Source organism: Nipponia nippon, unplaced genomic scaffold (genome assembly GCF_047370975.1).
Source record: "Nipponia nippon isolate SJK-2023a ecotype South Korea unplaced genomic scaffold, ASM4737097v1 scaffold_4, whole genome shotgun sequence".
Taxonomy (NCBI): domain Eukaryota; kingdom Metazoa; phylum Chordata; class Aves; order Pelecaniformes; family Threskiornithidae; genus Nipponia; species Nipponia nippon.
This window is the reverse complement of record NW_028262358.1, coordinates 49,533,585-49,559,175: the sequence shown is the minus strand read 5'-3', so window position 1 is coordinate 49,559,175 and position 25,591 is coordinate 49,533,585. Positions and strand designations below refer to the sequence as shown.

General features: G+C 36.6%; 1 protein-coding gene across 1 annotated transcript in view; it reads right to left on the bottom strand.

Moving 5' to 3' along the window:
* PDE10A (phosphodiesterase 10A) overlaps nucleotides 1-25,591 on the bottom strand; it is a 198,604-nt gene that overhangs the window by 21,855 nt on the left and 151,158 nt on the right. Inside the window, exons 9-18 of the mRNA XM_009471114.2 lie at nucleotides 24,417-24,475; nucleotides 21,685-21,736; nucleotides 18,453-18,595; nucleotides 16,182-16,274; nucleotides 15,363-15,549; nucleotides 13,774-13,916; nucleotides 11,617-11,700; nucleotides 8,550-8,700; nucleotides 5,307-5,462; nucleotides 1,894-2,066 (exon numbers count right to left, since the gene is read on the bottom strand). Coding sequence (XP_009469389.2) covers nucleotides 1,894-2,066; nucleotides 5,307-5,462; nucleotides 8,550-8,700; nucleotides 11,617-11,700; nucleotides 13,774-13,916; nucleotides 15,363-15,549; nucleotides 16,182-16,274; nucleotides 18,453-18,595; nucleotides 21,685-21,736; nucleotides 24,417-24,475 — 1,241 coding nt within the window. The remainder of the gene's footprint in view (nucleotides 1-1,893; nucleotides 2,067-5,306; nucleotides 5,463-8,549; nucleotides 8,701-11,616; nucleotides 11,701-13,773; nucleotides 13,917-15,362; nucleotides 15,550-16,181; nucleotides 16,275-18,452; nucleotides 18,596-21,684; nucleotides 21,737-24,416; nucleotides 24,476-25,591) is intronic.

Below are 25,591 nucleotides of genomic sequence, written 5' to 3'. Positions count from 1 at the left end.
GCTTGCTTGTTTCTTCCTCACTCGTTTATGATTCCTTGGTAAGGCATCACACAAATTGTGTATTATATTCCCTGTAATATTCCCTGCATTGTTTGCAACCAGAGTTCATTGATCATCCTCTGCACAATCACATTCATGGAAAAGTACACAAGAATGCCTGCCTGTTAAAACACTTGCATGCCCCTCCTTCATTTTCTGAAAATACAGTACAAGTCTATAAAGAGAAAGATGGCATATCCTGTTGCTGCATTTCTTTCTGTTCTTTAAAGAGAGAGGAACACATGCTCCAAGAAGAGGAAAAACTAGTTCTGAGTCTATCTCAAGGTACTCTGTCATTGCTTTCTTTGAAATAATTCTAACCCTGACAGAACAAGAATCCTACACATAACTCTGTCCTACGCACTGACGAACTTGTTCACAGAATAACTGAACAGCATCAGTAGGATTACAATCATTACTAGAATAAGGCACACACAGAAAAATCTTATTTAAACAGTTTTCTAGCACTTGTCTACTACCCAAACCTATGGTTTATGAATCTAAGTTTTATAAAGAAAACTGGCAAAATAATGAATGAATTCATGTGTTTGCCACCCAATGGAGAATTTAAGATGACACTTAAGGACACCTGCATCTTTGTTAATAATGCCTATTCCATGAAAAAAGCACACAACTTGCTAACTTGCATGCCAGTGTGATGGCAGTCATTAAAGCTGTACCAACAGACAAATACACTAGGGAAAATACACAAATGCACAATATAATCAATAGATAAATGGCAAAGTGCAATTCCTCTGAGTTAAGAAAGAGGATTCAACAGCCATGTAAGGGCCAAATTTAGCATTCTATTGCATGTACAGATACCGACTAGAAGTCTTGGATTCTTTAGTCACATTACAAACTGATGTCCTATCTTTGGTCACATGGCTTTGCACTGAAACTGCTCTGAGGGCAGGTAAGATTAAAAAAAAATACAAACATAATAGAATATTCAATCACACACTGAATAGTTGTGATCCTATTTAAATTTTATAAACCCTAAATTCAAGATTTCTGGTAAATTTCATTCTGAGATTATCAGGAGCTACTATATCTTTGTCTTTTTATGATGTTGAGGTTTATTCCAGGCTGATGAGTTTCAGTTCCATACTGGGAAATAAGCTTTTAAAAACTTCCCTTCCTACAGTGTTGTAATAATTTTTTCAAAACTACTGGCAAAAACCTGTAAAACTCCTCAGAAAAAAGACCCAAGTACCAAAGTTCCTTTTGAAAAGAAATCAGAATCATGACTCAATATTTTCCCGTATAACCTCTCTAATTTTTCCCTGCGTTAGATTAACAACAGGATCCACTTTCCAGTAAAGAAGCTCTGAAGGGCTGTGTGAGCACTTCAATGAAGCCTGTTATGAGACACATCTCTCATCCAGGGTGCACTGTTTTGCTCATGTGGACAAAGAGAGTCATGTATTTATGAATATGAATATATATACTTGTATATTTTTAAAACTTAGGGCTATCTTAATTCACAAAGGTTAAGATCTGACCAGAATTCCTTCTAAAAAAGCATGTTGACAGAATAATAAAAACATTAACATAAAAATAAAACTAAGAAATTATTGCACTATACGTTTCTCCCCACCACCTAACTGCCTGTGCACTACCTTTCCTCTGCAAATGATCTGCCGCTGAACTGTGCAGATGACATCCAAAGGCAGTGACATGCAAATTTAAAACAATGGAAATTACTGTTACATACTTGCAATTTTACACACAGCTGGTCTTAGAAATCTCATATGTAGGAAAATTACTGTGTACACAGAAATTTTTTTCAAAAATAAGGTTTTTCTTTCTAGGACTAATGCCATAGTGAACTAATACTGGTTTGCTGCTTACCTGTGTGCTTGGTTCTTAAGGTTTAATGCTCCTGTCTGATGCAGCTCTTCAAGCTGTTTTCTGTTTCCAAAATAGAGGGCAAGGTCTGTGGCAATGATAGCTTTCCGGATGATCTCAAGTACTTGCTCATATTCACTGGAGCTCAGATTGGAGAAGACATTGTGCCCTTCCAGCTATGAAAAAGTAAAAAACCAATAAAAAGCACAAGCTCTAATTCTGAGATGATTTTAGTCTTTACTTCACCAGACAGGTTACAACGGTTTTACAGCCCAATGACAATTTTTGTTGCAAATTCAAATGTTGACAGCCTGAAATTCCCATTTTTATCTTTCCTTTTAAAATACTGTCATGACACCTATGACTAAGCCACTGATTTGGTTTTGGGAGTGCTCCTTCTGAAGCCTAAAGGTATTAATAGAGAAAAATGCTAGCTTTTTCTTCTCTGATTTATAAGCACTACAGACATAGCACTTCCAGACCGTATTAGCTTGGGAACTTGTAATTCAATCCTGATCCCGAGTACTGCATTGCAAAGTTGGTAAACTGAGTGTCTGATTCACTCTGAAGTACAATTTTGTAACCGCATAACACATAATACAGATAAGGAAATAGCCAAGTTAAAGTACTAAAGTAATTTTGTTTTCATAGTGTTCCAAATGAAATGTGCCTGAAATTGCTGTATTTACTGATACAATTTTCTCTATAGAAATAAAGTTAATTACAGTATTTTAATGTATATGAACATTTAGGGGAAAAAGCTGCTTTGTTCAACCATGAGTTGACTGACTCATAAACTAAAGACAATGGCTTCCACTATGGAGGCTCTGGCAACATGCCACTGTCATCCCTTTTCAATTGCCACTATGTATTATTGTGCATTAACTGACAATATCCATGTACTGTGATTGCTTATGAAGCTATATCACATTTTGAAAAGTCAACATTCTTTGCTGTCTCTAAGATTTGGAAAACAACTTGTCAAAAGTATTCCTACTGTTGAGAGGAAACAAAAATAAGAAAGAATGAGCCAGCCATGTCAAGATGTGCACATTCACAAATAGAAAATATTATTAAAATATATCAAATGCCGATGTGTTTTGACATTTAATTGGCATTTGGGCTGAAGCTCATAAAAACTTTCCCTGACTTTTGTCAAGCATTTACATAATTTGTTCAAAATAAATCCTCTGTGGTACAAATAGGCTTGGTTTCTCTCACCATCCGGAACGTAAACATCATTTTCCAACATTTTTAGTTGGACAAGTAGATTTATTGTGAATAATGAATGGAAAATACAAATCTGTCTATGTCTCAATGCTCCTTTGACACACTCCTAAGTCATAGAACATGATATTTTAAAAAAAAAGTTGAGACCATTTTAAGCCATCTTCAACACTTTGGGAGCAAGAAATGACTACTAATAGTTTTCATGATTTAGAGCTTTTGGGACCCTTTCCTCCCCAACCTTGCTGCCTAATCCATAACAGGCTATTTGTCCTAATATTTAAATTATTCTAGACTCTATTCTTTAGGCTTTAGAAGCTGCACTATCAGAAAGACCACTGTGACAGCTTCTCTTCATCCTACTAGAAAAGAACCGATTCTGTTAAGTACTGACAGAAGCAGCCATTTCTGAGCATGCCACTTGGGCTTTTGAGTAGTACATACAAAGTACAGCTCCTAAGATTTTATTCTCTCCCTGCTGAGCTAAAGCTAGTGAATACAATCCTCTGTATTTGTAAGTATGGTGTACACTAGAACTGCAGGTGGATGAGCAAAGCAGCTATAAAGTTTCAAACAGTGAAAAGTACTGCAGGTTACTAACATAAAATTAAAACTCTTTGAGATAAACCCTAAAGGGTTTGGTGGGTTGGCTGGCTTTTTTTTTGTAACAGTCCAGGAATTCAGTAAGGCTTTTTGATTCAAACAAAAAACAGCAAGTCCAAAAGACTGCTCTCATCTGCCTTGGCTGCTAATCACCACCCACGGGCACTGGGGTAGCCAGTGCCTGAATCCGCTCTGCAGCCCTGACCACCTATCTCCCTTTCCTCACTCACACTGGCGGCCAAGCCTAGGAGGTAGCAGGGAAGCAAAAGGGTTCCCTGCCTTCTTGGCAAATGGGACTTTCACCGATTACAACATTTCTGCAGGAAAAATGCAAAATGGTTTTTGAAGAATGACTGAAGTCTGCTTCACGTAGCCATAGTGGGACAGAGAAGTGTTAATGACTGACGAACTTGCTCACTGTGCACAAACTCACATGAAGAATGAATACTAAAAATCTAATGCCATACCACCACTGAAGGATTCAATTACACTCTCCTACATGGAGGAGCATTCAGAGATAAAGCTTCCATTCTCTGATGAAATGTATATGATACCTAAAACCATAATCACAAGATGTGCTTCTGAATACAATACAGAATATGTATTTTTCCTAAGAGGTGATTAGGTATTTAAGAAAATAAATATCTTCCCCCTGAAAGACCAGAAAGAAAGAAAAGTTAACAACGAATTAGCGGCACAGTAGCATGGTAAGACTGTGCATTGAGCGTGTGCATGGTAACCTAAAACCAGTGAGCAAAAGTATGTTATGGATTCGCAATGGTTTCATAGGTGAGAGTTCTTCCTCTTCTAATTGAGCATGAAAGAAATTTTCACTGATGAGAAAATATCTGTGTGTCAGTAGCACACTTGGATTTTCTAAAATATGTCTGCATGCTTTCTTGTAGTTTTCTATTCATTAAACATACAGACACATTACCTCATATTAGGAACTCACTCTCACAGAATATTACCTTACCTATTTTTTTTTTATTTCAAATTGCTGAATAACAAAAAAGCATAGGATAATATAATGAAACAAGTTTAAACTTTTCATGCGTGCAAAATTAACATTTCATCCTTCATGCCACATATTTAATGTTCACGGAATTTATTACAGCAGGTTTTCAAGCTTCTCATGCAAACTTTTGCCAGTACTGGAGTTTTTATTCAGGATTGCAGGATGGTTGAAGACTTTGTTGAAGCACATTAAGCCGGAAATATCTAAGTGAGTGAGAAACTGATTTTTCATTTTCCAAGTTCCTATTCTATATGGTCATAGGAAAACCCTTCATTGACCCAGAAGCTAAAAGCTCCGAAGGAAGGCCATAACCAAAGATCTTCACATGCACAATATTTTTTACAACATCAAGATTTTTGGGAAAGCTATGTTTTGCACTATTATTGAATGCTTGGGTTGCTAAATGTGGAACCCGGCTTGCTGTAATAAATCTTCCGTTCTTCTAAATGAGTACTACAGACCCGAAATTAAATTAAGCATGCTTCAGAAAATCTACTGGGTAACAATGTGACTCCTATTTCCACCACTGGACCCTACTGCACAGAACATACAATTTCAATAATCCTACCTGCAGGATGGACACAGTCTGTGAGAAGTGGTGCTGTTCCATTGTTGATGTGGAATAGAGAGCAGCTAAGGGGTGATCAAATTTCTGAAGATAGCTGTTGCTGTAACCTCTGTGATCCAGGTCATGACACAGGCATGCAACTAAAAGACCTTTTCGCTACAAAAAAATTCAGATAAACATGAAAAGTAAGATGTATTTCCTGCCCCTAGATGTCACTCTCTTTCCAAAATACTGTAAAAGTTGCATTATGCTTACACTGCCTTCAAAAAACACATGGAGAAACATCCTTAAAATTGCGAGAAACACAAAAGTGAGGATGTGCTGAATTAAAATTCTCAGTCCAATTGTGATTCAAACCTTTTATATATTATGAATTTAAAAAACATTGTTGCACAATCACATACTATTGGAGGGATTCTGCTTCAGGAAGAAATCTGAGTTTTAGACAGATAGTCTGGTCATCCACTGAATCCTTACCATGTTTATTAAAAAAATAAAAAGTGCAGTTATCGAGGGAGGGGAAATACATAAGATGTATGATGTTCTGATCAAGGCAGCTGCACCAAAGTCCTAGACCTGCTAGACCTGCCTCTGCAACACTCCTCAAAGACGCTGACCAAGTCTTTCAGGTGAAACTTTTCCTAGGAAGTCACTAATGTGAGCCACAGAAATGCTGGACAACGGCAATTGCAAACCAAGTAAGACAGTAACTGATTTTTTTTTATTTAATTAACTCTTGATATCCTGAAGAAATGGAGTCCCTGAAATATCTCTTTCAACACACAAAATACGTGAACACTTGCAAAAGTTTTTCACACAGCCAGTACGTTTTGAAACATTCATTAATGTTTGTGAAGCAGTCACTGTCAGCATGCAGTATCACCAAAATGTCTTTATAGACTTAACAGCTCTGTCTTATAGTTGGTTCTGACGAGGGTTCAGTAAACAAGGATAAGGCTATAAAATGAAGCAGAAAAAGAATACCGATTAACAACCTATTAAGAGAGCAACATCCAACCTGTATACTGTACTAAGTGGCACATGACTCTGTGGAAAAATAGCAAACAATGATGTAACTAAAGATTTCATCACAAATATACAATGTGCAGAATTAAGGTTGTAGCAACCCTAACTGTATTTCTGATTTTGAGACTTTCACTTTTATTCTAACTCCTTCACTTTTATTTTTAATGATGTCTTTTCAATATTGCATCTTGTGAAGTGCATTTTTAAAAAGCACATAATAAAACAGATGATGCAGCAGCACACGTCCACACAGATCCTCAGCAGAAGTGGGACCCTTAGGACCATAACAGGCACCTATATTACCTGAAGTCGTCCAGTAACAGCTGTAGGAAGCTGGTATCCCCTTTTCACTACTATTGGGAGGGGGAAGACGTGTAACCAATAGACTTGAAAAACAGTCTCTCACAGCAAAAGAAAGATAACCCTCAGAATCCTTTGTTCTACATGTTAGATCTAGTGAGCATAAGCTTTTCCATCCTTCCCCCACAAGTTTAATTCTCGTGTTGCATTCTTTAAATCTGTGGTTTTTCCAGTCTTACAGTTCTCATCAGTCTGTCCCTTATACCAGATGGTTCTCTTTGTCTAGCTTGTCCCAGTCTCCACGTCCCAAGAAGTCATTCTTGTCTCAGTCCCTCAGGATTACACAACATCTAATCCCAGTGCTCTTGACCTTGTACTCATTGTCCCTGCTTGGATCCCAGTTCTCTGACCACTGCCAACTGCTGGATCTATTTGTCTCTAGATCAGAGTCCCCTTTACAGTGTTTCATACTTCTCTTCCCACCTCTAAGTCTATCGAGGTTCATATCATCATCCCTCACCTGAGACCAGTCCATCCTAGTTTCCCAAACTTTCCTTCAGCAGTTTCCTATATTCTTGTTGAATTCATCTCCAGTCTCAAGAAAGGAGACTGCTAGAAAGAGCTTGAACGTAGACTGGGATAAGGCATTCAAACAGGTGAAGGCTGGGTGGAGTTTGGCAGGGAACAAAGACTGTTTCCATCTCTCTTAACAGCTGCCTCTTTTGCTCTCCCTGTCTTTCTTGCTCTGTGTCTCCAAAAAGATGGGGCTTACTATTTGGTTAGTACTGAAAATGTTATCAGAGCTTTAAATATTCCCTGAGGCTGCAAACCACAGATTTTGTTGTTAAAGGAGTACTGATTTTTTCAAACTTGTATAGCTTTGCAAACTTTCAGCGTATGCCTGGCAAATGCCACTTTCCTATTTCAGTGTCAATTTTCAAGTCCCTGCTTTACAGCAGAATAAACTAAACCTTTTCACATAAAAGATCACCAAATTTTATTTTATACACTGAACAAAAACTTGATGTCTCCTAGTGTGTTTCTTTAAAAGAGCCAAACAATTTTGGCTGTAATTTCCCCAAATGAATCAGCTTGAGTAAGTCACGGAGCTTGGAAAATTACAGCCCAAATGGCTAGTATTTGGCAAAGTTATACAGAACTGAAAACAGGTTCTCCCAGTCAGAAGTTTCAGGTAGTATTAATGATAGACAGCACTCCCAGTTGCACCTACCATAATTCAGAAAAAAAACAAGTGACAGTTCTTCATAGTGTATATTAACATTTAACCATTCTAAGCCTTCCATTTTATTATTATAACTTTTCCAGTTAGTGATCTATTCCAAGTATTTTTTTCCTGATTTTTTTAAACACTATGCATTTATCTTTAAAATATGTACATGCATGCTAAGGAAAACTGTTGTATAATACAAGTTAATCAGTGAATTAGCACATTTGGACAACTGTTTTACTTCCATCCTCTCTACTCTTCTCCTTTACTCATACGTCAACTATCTCTGCAACCCTTGCCCTCCTGTTCAGGATCTCCCAGACCTCACAGGGTTCAAGATCCAGGGTGTTTCTCACCCATCAGTACAGATCTGACAGTTAGTTACATAATTCAAATAAAGACTGTTGTTTTAAGTGGGCAGGGAGAACCTCAAAATGTGGACATGGACTTATAGCAAATCTGCTACTGCTTCTTCAGTGAGCAGACCTGAAAAAGGTGAAGGAAACACTAGGATTAGGAATCTGAATGATTCTCCTTCCTCAGGCTTTCTACTCACACCCGTTCTTCTGCAGGGATCTTTATATACGCTCTGCCCAAGCTGATAGTAAAACTCTACCATAGAAAATGTACTTCTACGATGGCTGATATGTCTGATGAGGTCTAGTAACTGATACAATCATCTCACCTACCTCTAGATCAGTGAAAAGCCCCTGGTTGTTCTGAAGTATGGCATACATGCAATGTGCAACGGTAACTGCATGCTTCCAGTTGTGGTAGGGCACACGGCGATAATTCTTCTTTACAGACATAGTAAATCGGCATAGCTTTTCAAGTTCAAAGCTAGAAAGAAATTAACTTGGTCAGAGACAAGAAATAAGAACAGAAAAAACAACCAACAGAGAAGAAAAGATGCTCTTTGATTTACTCTTCTTGCTAGGATTGACTCTCATTGTGGATGACTCTTTGATTACAAGAGTCATTCAAGTTTTGGCAAGGACAGAGAAGTGTGGATACCTGACAACGCTCTTAGTTTAATCTGTAAAGTTCTGGAACATAAATCAAGCTACCCAGCTCAGGCAACACAATTGCATAACCTTCCCTGCTCCCAGAAACTTCAAGTGTGGTTTCTTTAAATTATTATCTATTCAACCTGCCTAATAGTGAAACTCTGCATCTAACGGACAATTTGAAAACATCATTTGTGATCAAACCAGAAAATTAGGGTTTTTTTAAGCAAATGACACAGAAGAAATAATCCTGTTTAAATCAAAATTTCAAATGCCAAATGCATAAATTGTTCTGAATAAAAGAAGTTGAGATGCTCCATATTGACATCGTGAAAAGAAGAAGATTTTACTTTTTCCAAGACTTTAAGATATTTTCCCAGTTTGGCCAAATGAACATAAATTCACATTTCACTGTTTCTTCATTTTTCACCAAACAATATTTTGTTAAGTAATTGCCAGTCAACCATGAAAGCACCCCAAGTCTATAGCATTTATGGGATTATTTCTTAAAGAATTGTTTTATATTTTTGCTATTAATATAGACAAGCAAAATGAATTTATGATCAAGAGTATTTTCACTAAGGTAATAATAAAAAGCAGTAATAACTAATTGTTATGTCTGGCTTATGTGCTCATCAAAAACACCTCTGAGAGAGTTCATATTTTGTAGTACCAGAGCTCTGCACAGTCTTTAATAAACTTTATCTACTGATGTTCCTTTGAAAGGAAAGCTGAATACTTTTTGTTTACAGATGGAAAATTCAGGCACAGATTAGATTTTCTAAAGTACCTAATCTGAGCTGCCCAGGGTGGAAAGGGAATATTACACTTGAGCCCAGAACTGAACTGAAGATGCCAGAGTCCCAAGTCACTGACTTTTTCCCTCATAAACAGATCAGTTTTCCTTTATTCTCATTTTTCTCCTGTTACTGCGGTTTGCCTTTTTTTTTTTTTTTTTTTTTTTTTTTTTAAGTTCTGTGTTTTGATAATTTCTTGGGTATCTCAGGGAAGTGGAATTAATGTTCTAGTTTGCAGTACATGTGGGCTGAGAAAACAAAGCCAAATGTCTCTGACCTATATGTAAAAATGTAAACAGATCTACTATACGGAGCCAGTTAGATACAAACCCATATTTCTATGGTTGTGTGCTGAGCAAGGTAATTCTTCCTAGCCTTAGTCTGACATTAGTAAAAATGGAGGCATATTGTCTTCCAAAAAAGCTTTAGGCTTTCTTTTTTAATTCTAGAGAGTTAAGTCAGACAGCTCTAGAACAATTGTTAGAACTACTGTTTAAAATAGTACATCATAATTCAGAATATCACAACAGTCACTTCCATCTACATCCAATATCAACTCAATGGTTACTATGGGATAGTACAGTTGTAGCTAAAGGGAAAATCATTATCAATGATACCTCAACGTATAATACTATTCCTTCCTCCCCTGCTGTATTTTGTATACTTGATTAAAGCAGTGAAAGATTATTTCTTCATGAGAGCCAAGAATATGTAGCAAGTATCATAGATTTTTCTCCAAAATCCTCCCTGGACAGGACAGTTATACATTACATAGGTGTATACTTAAAGGCACAACCTTACTCCTCAATATATTAAAAATCAAATTTAATCTTAGAATAGCTGTACTTGTTTCAGAGGGTTGAGAAGTTTTGTTCTTTCAGAAATTAAATGCAAGTCCAGTCCCAACAGCCTCCTTTTCAGATATTGTCCTCACTTTTGTTTCTTTAGCTTTATATGTGAAAGCTGAGACTCATTTGAAAAATGTCAAGTAGATATCAATTCTTTCCCATCAAAGTTACACCTTGAAAGAAAGAGACTGGGAGACAGAGAGGGAAAAGAACAGAACTTAGCTGAAACTCTGAAGCCCAATCCTGCATCCACAGCCATTCAGTCAGGAACGGAAACAAGCTAACTACACTGAGCAGCAGAGAACTGGTTTTAGAACAGTCACCCACTTTGCAGTATTGAAGAAGACATGAGAAAGACTGTCAGGTTTAACTGTATGCTTTGAGGGCATGGAGACTCATCCAGTTACTAAGATGAAACAGTCACCAGCAAATGTTTCCCAAATGTTGCTCCTTTTTGCAGGGAGATACTTCCCCTTTCAATTGCCCATCTGCAGATTTTTTCCATAATTTGGAGCAGCTTCTTTCTTTCAGCATTGGGACATACTTAGCCAAGAGACTACTGACCTTAGCAATGATAATGGACACTGAGAGAAAGGACAATAAATGAAACATTTTATTTGAAAATAATTCACTTCCATAATTAATGCACAATGATGCCAATAACTAATCTATTTAGCAAGATAAGATCTAACCATGGATTATTTTAAACATATGGTATATTAATTTCAGCAACTATGTACTTGAAAAATCAGTATTCATGGACCTTGTCTCCTTTTTGGCAAGAGTGCCTTTAATATCTTCACCATCTTCTGTCTGAAAAGCAATCTCATCTCAGAACCAAACAATACTCTATATATTGGAAGGACAACTATTTGGATGATATAATGAGTTCTTTTACCTGGCGGCTCCCAAATTTTATTAACTGAAGACCAAGAAACTGGTGCAAGAAATCCAGCCTGCTTATTACAGCCCTATGCAGACCAGACATAGTAAATAAACTCCAAAGAAAATAAGACCTTGAATTAGAAAACAATGATCTCAAAATTTCCTAATAAACAAACATATAAATAACAGAATTAAAGCAATAAATCATGTACTTCATACCAGGCTGTCCCACAGGACTGGTGAACCATGTAGACAAAAATGGCAGGCCAGACATCCTCATACGGACTGATATCAAAGTGGTATCTAAGAAGGAAGTTTCAGCTTAGTAAGGACAAGCACTTTTTCATTCTTACTAAAAGCAAGTGAAAACGACTAGGTAATGTATATCTGACAGCATTCCCTTGTTTCTGAATATACACAGAAAACTGACTCTACAGGCTATATTTTCCAGCAATGTAAGTTAACACATTTCCACTAAGGTCAATGGAACTATGCTCATAGAATCATAGTATCATTTAGGCTGGAAAAGACCTTTAAGATCATCGAGCCCAACCGTTAGCCTTTGGTTAGCCTTTGGCTTTGTTTAGTTACTAGAAATATAAATCTTTATTTAAGAATTTGTTGCTTAAGTAATGTATAAAAATCTTTGTTCTACAGGGATGATGAGAGCTTTACAGGCACTCCTAAATCATTGCAGACTTTCCTCCCAGGAATTGTAAAGATGGTGTCTGTAATAATACATTTACTGGCTTTTTTTTCAATAATTTCTGTCACGAATTCAGTGAGACTCGCTCTAGTTTTGACAGAAGAAAATATCAACTTTTACTGGCTAATAGAAATTAAGCCCAAACTTCAAAAATCAAACATTTAATACTGCGTTTTTTTATGTTTCATTAGCTGAGGACTTCTCCCCTCTCCCGATATCAACATTTAGGCCTAATATTAGGGACCCACTCAGCAGAACTGTTTGTCCTTCGATTATTAATTAACCCCTTTCCCTGCACCTGCTGTGCTGCAAGTCTTCTATTTACTTGCCATTGAATCTGGCTAAATGCTTGCGTGTACGTGGCATACTGAACAGCACAGCAGGTACAAGAGAGCTGAAGGTAGCTGAATTGCTTGGAAAATGGTTAAATGTATTCAGATTGCTTGAACTAAAGGATGTTAATATAATTTAGAATGAAGCCTGTCATCTTTACAAGTGAAAGTCATTTTTCTTGAGGAGGTAGGTTATATAATATCATCTAACAAAGCACAAGAAATTGTATTGCAAAGAATAAGCCTCTATTAGGGTGTAATCCTGCAAGCTGATAATACCCTGGCATTCAAGCAAATCACTTCAGCATGTAATGAACTTTAACTGTAAGCAGTCCCTGTTAAGCATACACTTCCATGCTTTGCTCACTCACAGCTGCAATGCTCAGCGCCTGACAGAAGTGAGCGAGCTCTAGAGATTAGGTTTACAAAGACAACTTAGATGTGTGACTCAATATTATAGAGTTCTGATTTTAGGCACCTGGTCACTGCAGTAGAATTTATTGTCCTGGGCCAGAAACAGTGACTAAAAAATGAGATGACTCCCGGTGTTAGCATTGAGTGGGTACTGACTGATAAAATCAGCTAGAAGTACATCTTCAGCACCTTGAGGTGCATCCTCAGGTCCTTGAGAGCTGAAAGTAGCTGAATTATTTCAGAGAGACCCTAAGAGGCTGGATGGGAAGTCCTCCTCCAAATTTAGGCCACAACTCTAAACTCTAGCACCTGGGATTCATAACCCTGAATTATCTTCAGAAGTTTGGAGATCCGTATCCATTTTCCTCTCCTTCAAGAAACACAAGCAGATGCACAAAACACACACACCAAAAAAAAAACCAAACAACCAAACAACCCTAACGCCTCCCACCCCCAAAATCAAAAAACCCAGAAAATCCCAGGAATGAGCTGAATCTTTTATTCTAAAACATATGCAAGGGGATGACATCATGCACTTGGTCTTAACTACTGATGTTCCAGCTCAGCCTCCTCTCTGGCTCTGAGCTGTTGGTGACTCGGGACTATGGGAAAGAAAGCTCATCTCTACAATCCTTAGATATAAGCTAATGCTTAAAGCAACTGCTGAAACTACCCATGCCTGAGGAAGATACTACCATTAGAAGTAGGTATTATTTTACATCATTGATAGATAAATTTTGTTCACAGGTCATTAAGTATAACTAAGTATAAGAAAGCCAGATATAAACCCCTATGATTTTGGGATAGTTCAATAATAAAAGTGCTTCTTACAAAACCCTCCACTACACCTAGGGAAAAAAAAAGTTCATCTTTTTCACAGACTGATACAAGATGCAACTGTCACTATATGACAAAAATACTTACAGTTCAATTTCTTTATAAATATGTGGAGGCAGTGTACAGTGCATGAGGTTTTGCCACTCTTCTGCTGTACAAACACTGTGGTAGGATAGCTTCTCCATCGTTACACGGTAAATACACTCTGAATGGCGAATTCTGTGGTACATCTGAAAAAGGGAAGTAATTCATTAATGTGAAATTTTAATACAGGAAAAAACATTTCTTTCCTATATTCAAGCACTTATTCTTAAAATAGACATCTGCAAAAATGTTAGTGCTTTTGGCTGCTCAACTTCATACATTAGAAAAGCAACAGATTATATGAAATTCAGTACTTCTGGAAAACTAGGCCTTCTATCACATCATTCCGCATCTATACACTCAGGTAAACATCTAAGGCTTGGCTGATTTTTCACTGCGTCTGAGCTCTCCCAAGAAAAAGAATCAAAGTTCAGGAGAAAAAAAACAGAGCTCAGTCCCTTGCAATATGCTAACAGAAAAAAAACTGATAACAGAGCACAATTCATATTTTGTGTCACTGCATGAATTCAGCTATTAATTGGTACAAATAACTGCTACCTGTGCACAGTAAAAAGTACATGAGATGTTTATCGTTATGATGCAATAGCTGTGAAAAATAAGTACAGTTAATTATTGAGAGGTTCAGACAACTCTTGCAGACATGGCATGGTTTGTAAACAAGTGAGGGCACAACAATTTTACTAGTAAAGAGAATCCTCTGGAGCAGCATGCCCTGAATGGTAACATTCACCATCTAAAAAGAGTGAACTCACACACAATTGCATGGTTGCATAGTGCCAAGTTTCATGTATATGCACGCCTTTCTACTTGCCTTGAGTCATGTGGAACAAGTGTACGTAGTTGTTAGTAAAATTTGTCGCCCTGGTATGCCGACAGCATGATGTTGATAAAATGGCTTAACGTAAATCACCAGGCTTAACTGGCATTGCATTGTATCTTACCTCCCATGAATATGACACATTTCTTCTGCATTGTATTTTTATTGCATTTATTGCATTTTTATACTTCCATAGTAATGATCATTAAATTGCTTACGCTTCCTACAGGAATAGTAATTTTTGTGATGATAAAGGGTTTGAAAACAAAAATTGCTATCCGCACTTATCTGGAAGCATGAATAATTATGAGTATATAGCACAGCATATAAATGTATAAATTGATGTATTTGAATACTAAGCATATAGAATCGAAAGAATACATAACATCTCCATCCCCCAGATAAATTTGTAAAACGTGATCTGAATTTATAAAAGTAAATAAGAATCATACTTTCTAATGGAAAAGAGAAGACAGACAGATATCATTCACATTTCAGAGCTTGCTCTCTCAGTTTAGCTACACGAAATTGATGTATCCAGGGTACAATTATTTCAGAAAGCATCAAATGAATCCCTATCATCCTCTTAAAATACAATTATTCAGCAAAGAATTCAATGATGCCTGTTTCCTCATTAATTCAATGAAACAGATTTATGAATCACTTTAATAATCTGGAACATCAAAATCCTTAAGTAGGATACTAAGTCTTCCCATTATAACCAACAGCTTACAAAACTGTAAATAAAACTTACATTAGCACAGTGTAAGGCTAAAGCACAAAAGACTGCAAACATTTTAAAGTTGTTCTCATCAGTTTTAGAGAAGGCACTTCCACTTATTTTGTTCACCATCTGCACAACACCTATTACACTTCCTCGGCTTACAATAGGCATGCACAGGATATTTCTGGTTGTGTAGCCTGTGTAGAGGTCTACTTCTCTGGAGAGCCAGAAAAGAGAAAAGAAAAAGAGTTAATATTATTAATTAATATCTATTCCTTGATTCTCAGAAATGTGGATGTACAATATACTAAATAGTTTCAAAGTAGATGTAATTAGCACCTGGAAGAAGTTCACCTCCAATGCTCTCAAATATTTCCATCTACTGTGTCATATTTAGAAAGAACTTTTTAATCCTTTAATCTCCATTTGCAAGATAAAGAACTAATACTCCCTCAAATGTACAGTCAGCTTACTCATAAAATTAAAGAATACCTTCAGGTACTTAGGCATGCTATTTGTTAGCGAACTTTTTTTCTCCCCTGAAACTAATCAGATTTCAGGGAGGCTAATAAAGAGAATCAGCAACAGTCTACCTAACTGGGCAAAGTTCCATAGCAGGAAAAATAACAAATTTTTTTCTCTATTATATTTATATTTGATAAAGATAATACTTTTTATTTGCATCTTAAAAATATCTCTGATGACTAAAGCATTTAAATAGATATTTATAGGTTGCCTCCTCATCAGAGGATCACAGCTCCATGAATGCATCCTAATATGAAGTTTAAATAGTAAATTTAAGTGAAAGGTTTGGTGAGCTATCTTCCACTCCCACAAAGAACATCCTACCTGTTAAAGCGTGGATCTGCATAGGCATCAGGGATGTTAAGGACTTCTCCTGTTCTTGCCACTTGACCAGCTATTCCTTTTTCTATAGAAAATCTGCAGAAAATAAAAATGTGTGTTAGCCACAATATGAGCTACCTGAAAAAACATTTTTCCAGTGGAGTCTGTCTTAGGCACGGTAATGGACATTTGTTCCCAACCAGCGTCATTTTGATGCTTTTAGGAGAAAAATCTTACAAGACAACAACTAGTAGTAAATAATAAAATAAAAAAGCACATACTAATAGATACTTTGTGAAAACATTTTATATAACTACATAGTTTAATACAAAAAATGCCATAATATGACCATTTTAGTGACAAAAATTCAAAGTCATCAATAACCATAGGGGTTATGCCTAATAAACATGACATTTGCGCAGAACCTGAGGCCCGTGTTTACCTTTACAAGCTACTCATTTTATCATTGCTTTTACATAGTCATTGTTTCTTTAGATACATCATAGGCAATATGGAGCTTGTCTCTTCAGGAGAGGCAGGTGGATTTGGTAAAATAAACTTTGGAAAAAGACTAGTGGAAATTTCAAAGCTAAGCATTATAGGCATTTGCCATGTACACTTCAGAATAACTAGCTCGTTTCATCTTATGACAGGCAAACAGTGCCACGGTACTAACTGCATCCCTTAATCACCACGAGAAAGTTAAACACAACAAATATTTTCTGGAATTGAATCAGAAAAAATCTACAAGTCTGTCTTGCAAGGAAATAATTTTCAATTCTGTGACATAAGCAGTTATGACATACAAGCACAAAAGAATTTGTGGAGAAAAATAAGTAGAAAGAATCACATGTGAAACACTTTCAAATCTAAAAGCACCTGGGTAGTATCGTGCCCCCACTGAAGTTAGTGACAAAGCTGACAGGATTTCACCCTGCTGATTTTAAGTTAGTTTCTTCTGCTGCTTCTTATGATATGTACATGACACCAACTTAAGGCTCCTTCCTGGTGACTGCCTGACTCAGTGTCACTTTCTTACAGATATTTAAGTTGTACTTCTCTTTCAGTATATAGCACCCATGAAATGGCTTACACCCTTGCACTCAGAGTCAACATTTCAATAATTTTCATACAGAAAAGACAACAAGATATAAGCAAGAAAAACAGGTATCAGGAAGGACTATGAAAGTATATGTTAAAGCAGGCCACCTTCTTTAATTTACACCACCTCCTTGCTTGTCAGTATGTAAATTGCACCAATTTTGACTCCTTCCACTCTCACGCACACAATGGAGTAAGTGGGAGTAAGTTTGTCTAAAGGGGTCTGAGTGAAGAGATGAAATACATCTCATATTGGCCCAGAACTTTAAAAGTATAAGGAGGAAATGAAAAAAACTCTGAGAAAATCTATGCTGAGTATTTTAACAAAATTTTAGTGCAGGATATTTAGTCATACATTTCTTTCTTTTTAAGAAGCTGCAGGTTTAAAACCTGTGTGTCTTTGAAAATCTCAATCTGTAACTATTAAGGATTCAAAATTTTTGAAAAGTGAACAATGTTACATTTACTTTGTTGTTTTGCCTCTTTCATTAAAAAATGTGCATAAGTGTAAAAATTACATATTTATGACATGAAGCAGAAATACACATCAATTTTAGGCAGAGAATCCTATGTATTCATTTACAAGCCCATATACATTTTCAAATTCACCACTTCAAGCATACTTCAGAATCACAATTATTTAAAAGTTTCAAAATACTCTGAATTCACATGAGAAAGAGTAAAACTAAATTATTGGACTTGAAATCTTCAAAACCAGTCCATACTAGATTCTACATATGCTTAATCCAGCCATAAGAATTGTGATTTCCTTGCTTTGGATGTGCTTGAATTGCACAAATTTCAATTCCTCTTGGGAACCCTCTTGGGAAAAAAAGTCCCATACTGGCAGACTACGGATTAGGTGCACCTTTACCTGCACCTTTACCTACCTCAGAACACCTCTGTTTTTTTCCCAACATGATTTCCAAAAGGACCGCCTCCGGAAGACGGCATTTCCAGGAGTGACGTTATAGCTTCAGAGACGTTGTTTCGATGGCACTGCAATGTCATTCCCAGAAGTACTACCTTCTGGAGGCGGGTCCTGGTGGGAATGATATCACAGTATGACAAGTATTGTCAGGGTACCTGCAGATAGGCACAGAGACTGGGTAATAAAATGCCTGCACATCCGTAGTTATAATGAAACTGCATTCTTCTGCTAGCTACTCTTACCTTATTTCTTTGGTCTTCTTGAAGACAGGTTTCCCATCATTTTCTTCTCCAATATCAAAAAGGTCTGAATACAGCTCCTTATTTTTGTGGTCAACCTGGAAGAGTGCACACCTATCTGCATTCACCAGGTTTTTTGCATATATCTATAGACAAAAAACAAAACTAGAGTTAACGGTCATGAGTTAGATTATCTTCAGTTATTTATCTGACGAAAACATAAGTCCCTAGAAGACAAAAGTTTTGAGAAATTATCCAGTATGCAAATCTCTTTGAAGGAGCATTCACCTTCACAGCAATCTTTTAGGATACAATTCAAAATGAAAGTGTGTCTTTTATTCAATATTTTTTGTAAATTACAGTGTACTCTTTGACAAATGCAGGACTATCTTTAGAGGCTTGAATGTTTGCTAAAAGGAAAAAGGCTTTTTGCAGCACTGATTGTCAGCACTGATTGTCAGAACAGAATCTTGTCCTGGGAACACAGCAGCTCTTCACTGAAATGTTCCTCAGACATACGATGGACTTTCTGAGAACAAGAGGAAAGCATGAACCAAAGTCGAACAAGGATCACTGTGTTAACTTAAGATGCCACATAGTCAGGTTCAAGAACCTGCTCTATCCAGTTCAGATACATCTCCTATGTTTCTTATCTACTCAGAAAGCATAGTAACTGCACGGTAGAGCATGATCCGAGGTGGATCTCGCTCAACTTTTAAAAATTGTGTATAATAGCTATCTAGTCACTCAGCCACAGAAAGAGGCTGATTACATCTTGGTGTGCAATGCATGCAGGTGGCATGTCTTAAGAATTCTCAAGACTTCCGTATGAATGAATTAACTTCCTCCCACTTCTCTCTTGTCTTTCAAAAATGAAACCAAAAACCTAAAATGTTTCATTTCATATTAATGGAAATAGACAAGTGTTAGACCTTGGCAGAAGAAACCTATGAGATGATAAATCATTAGTTGGGAGGCTAATTCCATGTCATATGACCTGTGTAATGGGAAATGCACAGAAACCACCTAGACCAACTCTGCAAAACTTGGAGGGCCCTCCCGTACTGACAGAATCTGTGGCTGGAAAGATTCTGCTGCTTTCTACTCCATTCGCTCCATCAGAGCGGTAGAAAGTCAGGGAGACTGCAACCTAAGAGGTAACTTTTGTGAAATATTTCCCACTTAGAACATTAAGAAGTTTAAAGATCTCGACCACTCACACCATTTATTCCTTTGCTCAAAACAGAGTGAATATAAACTGTGCCAAAAAGGACAAGGGGTCCAGTAAATGCTTCTCTACACCTATTCAGAAACTGTATTAGATTTCTTTATAAAATCAACAGCACAGTGTTGATTTTACACAATTAAACTTTTGTGTTCTAATGCATATGACTCAAGAACTTACCTTGGTCACGACTCATGCTTTTCAAAAGTAACTGCTTAAACACCACTAATTGAGATAAATAGTTAATGGGCTGAGAAAGTCTTACTTCTCTAAAGCCCTAGCTCAAATCCAGGCCAGTGGCTGAAGGGGAATATCAGTACAAAAGATATGCTTTGCATTGTCAGTTGGGTAGGTTGCTTGTAACTACTCAAGCATATTGATAAGAAAATTTATAAGGCAACTTAAACTTCTGCTTCCCCTCCTTGCATCTATATTCAAAAACACCCTTATACCACTAACTTTGCTGAGGGACTTCAGTGAAAATAAAAATACAAATGAAAAGAATGCTAAAATCCTTATACTGTTTTCTTTATTATTACAGGAACAAATCAAACTTTAAGTGCAATCACCAAAGGGTGGAGTAGTGAGGTGAAATTGAGTTCCACTCTTGTCTCACTCTGAGACACAGAATAAGCCACATAATGATAAAATCACACTCCCATGAAATGGCAATAAATGTGCAAACACATAATTCAATTAATTGGCCCAAGAAACAGCCAACTGCTACAGCTTACAAAGGAAGCTGAGTATGAAACATCTACACAGGTTGAAATGCAGAATCATGATGCAGCCAAGTGTTGGAAAAGAAGATGAAACAGTAAGCATGTTTTATTGCCAATTGTGTTTTCCACCAGACCTCTATTCGTAGGGAAGAACAGGGAAGAATATCAATATTTGTTCTCAATGCCATATGTTATATTACACCAGTTCTTTTAAATGTTATGCTATTTTTAAGCAGTTCATTTAAATTGGAAAAGTCAATGTTCAGAAATGTGTCCTATGTGCAGAATTCCTGACTGTGTACTAACTAGAATAAGACAAACACTGCAGAGTATTTTCCATTCCTAATTCAAGTTTCTAAATAAAACCACTTTAATATTTTTTGCATTCTAAGTTTGTTGTCTTTGAATAGTCTAGCTAAGAATATCACTTTGAAGACTGGAGTAAGTATCGGAGTACTGTTGGAGAGTAATTTTTTGAATACGCAAATTGAAACAATAGTATCACAGACCTGATTAAGATTTACATTCAGGAAAAAGAACTGCATTATGCAATGAATGTGCCTAAAGCTAAAAAGCATAACTCATATATCAAACACTCAAAATGTGCTATGAACAACCAGTCCATATGTATTCGTAAATACTATTGAGGAAATAATTTTTAATTCAAAATTGATTCAGAAAATTGTAATCTGTTTCTGATCTGTACTTTAATTCATTGATTAGTTATTTCAATGGACTTGGCTTTAGTGGTTTTCATAAAACATTGACTGACTGTCCCTCTAGTTATGGGTGTAAATACATTTGCAAAGCAAAAGGGATGTCATGTCCTGCACATCTCATTCAGCAACTGGAATAAATACTCTAGGAGTAATGTTTGACATCTAGTCCTTCCTACAGACAATTACTTCTTCAGGAGTGTTTTGCAGCATGTAATAAATTGAATTTAGGAAAAAGGAATCAATACAACAAGCTGAAATAAAAAGAAAACCAGAAGTCGTTCTGCTACAATGTTCAAACCTTCTCTAAAACACAATAGTAACTACTTAGTTCAGACACAGTCATATTTCATTACGTACGAAAGCTGTGAAACAAAGTTGTTGCGACAACAAAAAATCAAGCTGACCTTTGCCACCTTCTTCTGTATAGAGATGTTGATTCTGTTTGTATTACACATCCATTATAAACAGCTTATATATTTCAATGATGTAATGTCTTACTTCAAGGAAAGGAGAATGAAGGACTTTAATAACTAAGACTAATAAACTTAGAAGTGAAAAAGGCAACTTACCATTATATGTTCAAGTAGAGAATCTATTGCAACTATATTATCAAAATACGTTCTGCAGAGAAAGAGAAGTCAGTAAATATTGGCATTTAGTCAAACACTTCTCAAATGGTTGTCATGAGCTCTTGTTTCACACTCGCTTAACAGTGGAACCTGAATAGGTGAGGACAAACCTCTGCACCTTGAAAATCATTGACTGGCTTGCTATATAGCACAAGGGAATTGATAAATGGTCCTAGCTTTGTTCCTTTAAGCCATTATTATACAACTACAGAATTGTAGAATATTCTCTATAATATGTAGAATTTTCTTTGTAGAAAACGAAAACACTACCAAACATTGCCTGCCATGGATTGAATAGGCCCCTGCTGAGCAACACCAAGAATGTATCAAAATGCTTTGGCACTCTTTACACACTGAAAATTTTAAAAGGAGAAATAAAAAGAAAAAGCCATCCAAAAGATGAAAACAAAAAAATCTTCCATTGCTGATATATATTATCTACATGCTTTCAAAATATCTCATTAGGTTTATGCACAGAAGACTGTGTACTAAGAATTAATGAAAACTAGGTATTGTAGCTAAATTCATGTCATATTATCCAACCCTTTACACTATTTAAATTGCAACAATTTATAAAACTCTTAATGAGTCTTCTCTATCAACCCAGGTGTAGCATGTTGAAGTTGCAGAAAAAACTGATCTTGTGACTTGAAAAAAAAAAAAGTATCTCAGTTTCACAGCAAAGTAGTAACTGTCCAAGGACAGTCAAGAACATTGAAAGATAAAGGTCAAACTTATTAGTAAAAGAAGTCTAAATCTTCCACATGCCAAATCTTAATAGCCCTCGGATTACAATGTTCCCAGCAGACAGAAAGACATTGTCCCATAGCCTTGAACATATATACAGCTCAGTTCTGTTTGGGTCTAGTGGGAAGGAAATACAAAATACGCTAGTCTTACATTGTCAGGGACATGAAGAGGTGGAGCACTGCATACTATGCCCTTTCTAAAATGTTACAGAACATGTCCCAGTGACATTGCATGTGAACAATTTCCTCACTGAATAGGAAACCTTCTTTCCATGTAAGAAAAGGTACAGGCCATTTCTAAGAGGAAACTAATTATTTTCTTGCTAGTGCAAGTCTTCACCTACATGAAGTTCATGAAGTTGTTATTAAATATTATCCCAATTTTGTGGCTCAAAACATAGGGTTTCTTTTTTCGTTAAAACTAAACAATTCTAGCAGTTGATAATGCTGTATGAGAGGTATTTTCTTATAGAAATACATATTAAATATTTGCAGTATTTTTTGTAATTTTTATCTTAAAAAATTAAAATAATTGCAAAGTTCTTTAAAACAATCTCAGTACTATGTACCAAGAGTAAATTGCCAGCCCATAAATTTGGGTAGATTAATCCAGAGTTCTCTGGTAAACTAGCTCAGTACAGATGTTAGCAACATAAAAACTTTCTGGAAAGGAATATAAAGGTGCAAGACACTGCAGCAAGTGGGTAGCTCTGGCAAGGGAATGATGAGAGTGCCCTTTAGGAGACACACTCTGAACCTAAGCTGAAACAAAAAAACGGTCATCCCTGAGGAAAAAAGCTAGGAAAAACATCTGGATACAACCAGCTTGCCCTCCTTGCAAGGGGTAGACTCCTCCCTGCAGCATATCACTCCCCATTCCAGCCGGCTCCAACTCGGCTGCCTGCATTCCTGAGCAATGGCATAGGAATCTTGTATGTACTCTGATCTCATCAGTTTGAGAATTGTTCATCAAGACCCACAGAAGTGTTTGTAGCAGCAAAAATCTGAGACATCTCATTTTTCCACAGTATCATCAGCCCTTTGTGATGCACTTAGAAATTATTCAACCAATTAGTTTGATAAAATATTGTTAAGCAGCCCAGACTGTGATTTACCAAAAGTACAACTCCAGTTTGTCTTTTAATTTATTGGCTGTCTCTACTATTTAAAGATGCTAATAGCAGCAACAAAGAAAAATGGATGAAGGAAGAGCAGATCACCTAAGACACTAAATTGACTTTGCAAGTCTAAGCCCAAGCTTTCATACTTTTACTGTGTTTTCAATTTAATCTTGCATTTATTGTGGCAAGAAATTAAAAGAAAACAGACTATACGCAGTTACAGTCTTTGAAAACGAAAACAGAGCCTCCAGAAAACACAGGGAAAGAACAATCGTGTGGCAACTCTGATTCTTCAAGGGTATATCCCTGAAGTGTGTACATGTATGTGTGTGTGTGTGTGTGTATACCTACATGTCAAAAAAGGGAGGGGGGAAGCTGAAGCAAGCTAACTAACTTTTCATAAAGTCTTTTCAAACGTTCTAGAATTGGCCATGAAAAGAGATGGCAAGCCTATTTGTCACTTCTCAAAAGAGAGTCACATTTAATTCTGACAGAAGAGGGGAAAAAAAGGCAAAAAAAACCCATATAAAAGACCACAAGAGTAAACAAACTCTGTAAGGTATAATTGGATGTTACATTTCCTTCGGCACCACCACCAAAAAAAAAGATTAACAGTAATACACCACTGCCACCCACATCATTTGTTCTTGTCCCTGTGCTGAAGTTTGCCCACCCTCTGAGGTGTGCCTTCACACCTGCTTGTGAGCAAAGTGTAAGTGTAAAACACAGTTAGATTGGAAGAGCCATGTTAGAAAAACTCATCAAAATAAATTGATGAGGTTATAGTGCAAATCACACTTACTTCGATACATCAAGCAAGAAGTCATTCAGTTCAGTCTGCTTGGCAAGGCCCCGGCACACCTGGAAGCACAGATCACGTTATCATTTGCTCCAGAAAAACACTGGTCAGAGGGAAACTTAAGTCACGCAGTCTACACATTTAATTTGTATGAAAAAAATACCACTACTAGTATATACACGTTACAGCACTGCATAAAATTAAAAGCTGGATTTGTGTTCTGTGCTTCAATCTTACCTAACTAGCTGCTGAGTTAAAACTGTCAAATGCAAGACATCTTTCTTAACTCTTTGAAAGATGCTGGTTGTTACACTTGTTCATGCTGCCTCAAAGGCTGCCACTGAATGTGGTTATGGCATCAACTTAATGACACATCCTTATCCAGACCCTCAGCTCTTCTGAGAATGTCAAATATTTTGTTTGCTTTCTTCCTTCCCATACTTTTACCACTTTTTCCAGGTTGCAAAGTAGCATGTAGACACAACTGAAGACTGCCATCAGGCAAGTTTAAGTAAGCTAAGTAGCAGATGATATATGCTCAACTTTGGGAGAAATCAGCATGAATATGAACACAAAAAACGGTATGCATAGTACTTTTTAGAAGCAAAGTGTTAGATGAAGTAAAGCTTTCAACTGTATTTTTACTTCACCTTATTGCATACTCTGTATCTGAAGTACAGTTGTACACTTGTATATTACTAGAGCAAGCACTCAGAACTAGTAATATCTTTCATCTGTGCAATGCAGATATAAATAAATACATAAAATATGACAAACTACATCCATAAGCCTTACTTTTGCATATAATTAGTTAACTAGGTACAACTTCTTGATATACACTACTTCCTAAAGCCCAGCTGTGAGTCTGGTAGGTATGGCTCATCGCCAGATCAAAACTCTTGCATTCTTCTCATGCAAAAACTCGGGAAGGGCAAGTCTTCTGTTTAGCAGAAGGGAGAGAAATTAAAATGACCAATGGACAGGCTTAAACTCAACTTGCCATGTTTTGTTTTGCTAGGTGTAAAAGACTTCTCAGTTAAAGAGGAAGTCATTGTCACAAAGTGAAGCTACCACTCCATGCAATTGCAATTCTACTAGCATACAATATTCTACACCAGCTAATTCTGCCTAAATGTGCCAGGGTGAATGACCATCTCAAAAAAAGTCAATGACTTCCA